At 41.9% G+C, this 6,361-nt stretch overlaps 1 protein-coding gene across 1 annotated transcript in view; it reads right to left on the reverse strand.

Annotated features, from left to right (window-relative positions):
- LOC107692828 (ras and Rab interactor 2-like) overlaps positions 1 to 6,361 on the reverse strand; it is a 41,257-nt gene that overhangs the window by 1,965 nt on the left and 32,931 nt on the right. The window contains exons 7-10 of the mRNA XM_016492035.1: positions 5,189 to 5,696; positions 1,226 to 1,531; positions 1,015 to 1,146; positions 203 to 369 (exon numbers count right to left, since the gene is read on the reverse strand). Coding sequence (XP_016347521.1) covers positions 203 to 369; positions 1,015 to 1,146; positions 1,226 to 1,531; positions 5,189 to 5,696 — 1,113 coding nt within the window. The remainder of the gene's footprint in view (positions 1 to 202; positions 370 to 1,014; positions 1,147 to 1,225; positions 1,532 to 5,188; positions 5,697 to 6,361) is intronic.

Consider the following 6,361-nt stretch of genomic DNA (forward strand, 5'->3'; position numbering starts at 1 on the left):
GGGTATAATATGTCACAGTTTACTTTATTTTGCTATCCTCACTTACATAAATGAACGATAGTGTCCTGCATCCACAAGTAAAAAAAAAAAAGAATAATGTGTCTGAATAATTTTTAGTTTAACTGTATGTGTGTATATATATATATATATATATATATATATAGCGTAATGAAAAAAAATATATGCAGTCTATGGTTTCAACCTGTTTCAGCTGACTGTCTTTCTGGATCTTGGCTTCTTGGCCCCGCCTCCTACTCCACTCACGCAAGTACTCTTGAGCCTCATTGGTCAGACTGCAGCTGGGCGTGGCCCCAGGCTTGCTCTGGATCAGACATAGGCTGGCATACACACTCGTCAAATAGTATCCACCTACAAACAAACAGCCATGAAAACCAGTTTGGAGTCATCAACAATTCAAACTTTTAAACTCATTTTCAGAACATCTAAATTCAAAAATAATGCATTTAAGTAGTTTTAAAGTGTAGATCAACTCGATTACATAATTCATAAGACTTCGTGGAAGTGTGTGTTCGCTGCTGGGTTTCCATGGTAACAGCAACTTCTGATTGCTGTTGCTCTGTTCAGGTAGTGTAGCTCTTCACTGGGAATATGGCTATTGAAGTTGATGAAGATAAATGATGTGGAAATCACACCCACTTGCAGCTCAGAGCGTATGGTAGGTCTGTCTCGAAAGGTTTGCATTTTATTGTTAAGAATCTGGAGTTTCATCATCTTTAGAGCTGGTGAATTGTTTTTAAATGAAACCATTTTGATTGACATTTCCCCGTAATTAATGTAAATTTGTATATTTATAATTGCCTTTGAATAACCCTTGATTCTGTTCCTCCCAGTCTAGGATTCTCATATCTGTGAAGGACTCATCCAATTCCTGTTATCTAAAAAGTTATCTTACACGGTAGCATAAAAGTGTCGTCTACTGATTGGATCCATTAGAAGCGAGTCTAACAAGCTCCAAACTGGTTTTAAACGGAGTCAGTATGTGTTTGTTTTTACCCTCTCCTGTCAGCCATGATGGCTCAAGCAGCTCCATCATGTACTCCGTCTCCAGCAGCAGTTGTGGGATGTTACATTGAACTAGCACATAGGACAGCGCTGGTAGGAAGTCCTCAGACCCCACGTCCTGATCTGCAGAGAGGAAATGAGTCTTAAAAACTAAAAGTTGCTCTATACCTAATGACAACCCAGTCTCTAAATCTTTCCTCACCAGGTTGCGTCCCCATGGCTTTGTACACACTCTTGCACACCTGCAGCAGAAGCAACACCTTGTCAATGGGCGAATGGCTGCGCTGCATTAGCATGAGCTTCGCCTTCGCTCTGTCCATGCCACGGACGTCCAGGACGCCCACTCGTACAGCCAGGCGCTCCAGCGCCCCCTCCTGGTAGGCCAGCAAGCTGTCGGTGATCTTCTGTAGGGAGCCGTCCTGAGTGTGGAGGGAAATGAGCGTCTGCTGCAGCTGAATCTTCAACGGCTTCAACACGCAGCCGAACAGAGCCTTTTCCAGGGCAAGGTCTGTGGGTCACATGACAGGAAATGTGAATTAAAATGAGCAATAAGCATCTCGTACTGTTGGCAAAGCACATTGCGTGTTATTTAAAGCTGTAAGGTTTCTAAATCATCTATGTGAAGTCATCCTCCTGTGGGAGGATATTTCTGAATGTAACAGTCTCTTTCTGGTGCCCTTGTGTGCCATTTGCAGTGTTTGCTGGCTTTGAATGGCCTTGTCAGGGATTGAAATATTGGATGTAACTTTTTATAGACAAGGTTAGTGATTTGAAATGTTTCACACATAAATATTGTCACTATACTATACTATAGTCAAAGCATCAGTGTCTGGGTGATTAGAAATGACACTATAAAGCACACTACCCAGAGGTCATTTGAAACCGGTACATTTCTGGAAAGTTCAAGATTCCAGTTCAAAGTTCAAAACAGTGCTAATGCAAAGAAAACATGGACGATTTAATCAGAAATGGCAGAGAGAATAGTGACTCGCGTCCAGATGGCAGTAAATTATTATTTTCAGCGTGTATTTGGCTTAAAAGCACAAGTGTTTTATAATGAATGCCGGCTGAAGGTGTTTTAGATTATACGCTGGACAGTGGTTTAGTTATTCTGAATGGATCCGTATAGTAGCATGTACTGTCAGGTTAAGGCAGCAGGTTTAGTGGTCTTTTGGCACCTCCCTGTGGTCCTGTTTGGTATCGCAGCTTAACTGGTGCTTATTTATATTAAAGGGGTCATATGATGCTGCTAAAAAGAACATTATTTTGTGTATTTGGTGTAATGAAATGTGTTTATGCGGTTTAAGGTTCAAAAACACATTATTTTCCACATACTGTACATTATTGTTTCTCCTCTATGCCCTGCCTTTCTGAAACGCGTCGATTTTTACAAAGCTCATCGGTCTGAAAAGCGAGGTGTGCTCTGATTGGCCAGCTATCCAGTGCGTTGTGATTGGCCGAATACCTCAAGCATGTGACGGAAATGTTACGCCTCTACCATATTGTGATGCCTTGTCCCGGCCGGAGCGACGCATAAACGAGGCATTTGTTGCATCCAGTGGGGACATAATTACGGATTATAATGACTTTTTACATGTTGTGTTGCATTGCGCTGCGTAAACATAAAACTATGTCTGCATTTGTGATCGGAGAAATGACAAACAACAAGTGCTACTCTACGGATTTGAGACTTTAGTCTTTGCAACTTTACAGACCTTCTTTATGCACCAAGAGCTTGTAACCAAAGAGAAAGGAAAAAATTGAAATTGCATCATATGGCCCCTTTAAAAATGCTCTAGACAATTTTCTTTCTTTCTTTCTTTCTTTCTTTCGGCATTATATACGTACATTGGGAATTATGAAAAGTAATTAAATTAATTACATTTTTTTTGGGGGGGTTGGGAGTACCTTTTTCTAGTACTTATTTTTTTCCACTTCAAGCACGGACCAAAATGAATGCTTACATTTTACACAGGTTTTTCCTATGCGATGCAGCAAATGAGAAGATATGGCACAGATTGCATACTGGCCTACTCATGTTTGCCTACAGCTATTTGGAACGTGCACGTCTTTCCTGTAGCTCTATTTAAACACGGTTATGTCCTTGGTAGTGAACAAGGCACACAGCCACTGAGCAGCTTGGCAAAAATAAATAAGCTCTGTTCAATAGCAAATTAATGTTTGTACAGCAGTAGAAAGAAACAGACACATTACAGCAAACAAGAAAATCTGTGCACTGAGCAAACTCTCCTCCCCTTCCCTCCTTCTATCTCTCTCTCCACGCATTTCCTGAAGTATGCGTGGGAATGTGCTATGTGCTAATGATAAATGCAAAGTGGAAAATGCGAATGCCTCCACCAACATCTGAAACAGCATCCATCCCCGGGGACGTGGCCGGCTTTTAGATTTCTTGCTTTGATTTGGGGGAGATCTCATAATCAGCTCATAATCCCAGTTATGCAGGGTTATAAAAGATTGGATGTTCTTATTTGACTGACATAATTGTTCTGCAGCATAAAAATAGAGCTACAGTAACTTCAACTTGTGTCTTACGCACTGATGTGCTGCCAGAATTTAGCATGCTGCATGAACATTAACAATCTTCCTGCAGAAACAAGGAAAATATTTGGAAATATTTTAGAAGTGCATCATAGAATTGGAGTCATCATCTCACACCAAAACGGCGTTAGAGCTGTGCTAATAAAAACTACATGTAACACTGCAATTCAAACATTAATGCTATTTTCCAGAAATTCATTATTTCAAAGGACTCTAGGAAACCAATCACATCTTTTCTCCACTCCAGCGGTTTTAGAGTTTTTAAAACCCACTGACTGGTTTCCATGATGCAGTTCATAGCGTTGAGTCATTTACTTCCTGTGAAAGCCTTAGTGGTGTTTGCTAAGTCAAGCATCACAATTCATATTGCTCATACTTAATGTTAATGACCTTAACAAACTCCTAGTGCATTCTAGTGTACTAAACTTGGTGCAACTTGACTGCATCATTTTCAAACACGAATGATACATCATGCTTCTTGTTGATTGTTTACTTTCATAAACAATCAGACCTTCAATTTCCACCTGGCGGACATTAAAATTGGCAAATAATCACTCAAAAAGACATTACAAGTGGGAAAAGAAAGACTAGACTATCATATGGTGCTTTTCCACTGCATGGTACGGCTCACTTTTGGGGAGTTTTCCACTGTGTACAGTACCTAGTACCTGGTACTTTTAATACCACCTCGGTTGAGGTTCCAAGCAAGCTGTAACGATACTAAAATGTGACGTGTGAACACTGCAGATCACTGATTGGTCAGAGAGAATCGACACTACCAGCGTCATTGGATTTGCGACACGAGACACCAAACTCACTAGATTTAAATAGTCAGCAACAGCCACCGCAGTATCATTTGTTCGCACGACTTTTTTAAATGACTTGCTTTAAACGACCGTCGCATGCAACTTGAAAAAAGAAATGGCTGTATCGTGGTCAGCAGACGAGGTGCCGGCGCAACTATAATGATCAGTCTATAATCCCACCCAATTAGAAGCGGTACTAAACTGCATTGGAAAAGCAAACGAGCCAAAGTAAAGCGAGCCGAGTCGTACCACGCAGTGGAAAAGTGCTTATAGAGACTTAAGACAACCATCTCCAAACCACCTAGAACAGGGCTGTCAAACTCAATTCCTGGAGGGCCGGAGCCCTGCAGAGTTTTGTTCCAACCCTGCTCCAACACACATAACATGTAGTTTTCAAATAAGCCTGAAGGACTTGATTAGTTGGATCAGGTGTGTTTAATTTAGGCTCCGGCCCTCCAGGAATTGAGTTTGACACCCTTGACCTAGAAAATCCTAGCAACCTTCTAGCAACGTCTTGCCAACCAATTCATATTTTCTTTAATCCATTTTCAATATTTTCTTCTATATTAATGGTTAAAATTGGAGTGGTGTGGCATAGTGTTTACTGGGCTGGTAACCAAAAGTCTGGAGGTCTGACTTACATTGCATGCAAGATACACATTTTATAAGCTCATGCATGTGTTCCTTGGAAATTTAACCCATCATTTTGGGATTGTGAGCATCTGCTCTACTTTTTGAGCTACAGGAACTACTGTATCAATATTGTGTCATTGATTAAACCTCAAATGATGTCTCCTTACCTTTCTCGTTCTCAGGCACCAGCATCTCAATTGGAGGTTCTATTTCTCCTGCTTCCAGAAGGAGGCTTTTGGCTTGGGACAGAAATCTCCTCACCCCCTGAAGCAGCTCCACAGCAGAATTATGCTTTGAGGCCTCTATCTCCTGCCTTAGCTTCTCTAAAAAGTCCTGCACCAGTGACCCAAATGTGGAGCGCTTGTCATGGGAGAGTTCGTCCACCAATCGGGCAACTCGGCGCTCCGGTGCAAACACGCATACAAAGGCAGCGGTCATGCGGCGCAGAGTCGAGGTTGGGTTCGCTGAGGGGAAACGGGTACCACGTGCGGCAGGCGGCCATTGGTAATTGGCGAGGTCCGCCTGGGCTTCCTCCTCCTCCAGACTGCTGAAGGAACTATTGCTGTCCAGTTCAGCAAGGGAAGGAGCTCGAGTCCTTTCCAAAGCAAGACACACTTCACCATCTTCAGTATCTTTGTTGAGCTCAGTGTGGTCTTGTCGGGGTAAGGAATTACTCTAGAGAACCACATGATGTTATTTTTAGAGCATGGCACTACTGAAATAGTTTCAAACACACATCACGATCATGACCTTCCAGAACCACAAGTGCAGTGTAGGCACAGTATGTGGAATATCATTATATTGTTTGTAGGAGGCAGTTAACCAGTAAAGGTTATGTTTGTGCTAACCTCTCTCCACCCGCACTAACTACTGCACAGTGGCGTGGGGATCCAGTGGATGTCAGTCCTGGTTCTGCGGACCCACTTATGTAAAACACCTAATTCAGATCATCAGCTGGTTAGGAGAGAGCTCCATAAACTGAACTTAATGTGTCAGATAAAAGAGACATACAAAACGTGCAGAGCAGTGTGTCCTCAGGACCAGGACTGAAAACCACAGATTTAGCAAAGTAGGATGTGTTCCTGTGTCCCATTTTCATTGGTCCTAAAATAATGTTACTGTAAAACAAAGACACCCTTAACCATTTCCATATGCCTAACTATTAACTCTTTCCCCGCCAAACACAGAATTTTCCGGGTTTCCACGTTCTCGCTGTTATACGTTTGGGGGCACTATTACGCATTTCCTGAATGAGTCTAGAATGTGCACATGAAAAACAATGCGATCATCAACAATAAACCGCATATAAATGAAAACTGCCTAATGTTACCGAGTGAAAT

The sequence above is a fragment of the Sinocyclocheilus anshuiensis genome, unplaced genomic scaffold (genome assembly GCF_001515605.1).
Source record: "Sinocyclocheilus anshuiensis isolate Anshui unplaced genomic scaffold, SAMN03320099.WGS_v1.1 scaffold674, whole genome shotgun sequence".
Classification (NCBI taxonomy): domain Eukaryota; kingdom Metazoa; phylum Chordata; class Actinopteri; order Cypriniformes; family Cyprinidae; genus Sinocyclocheilus; species Sinocyclocheilus anshuiensis.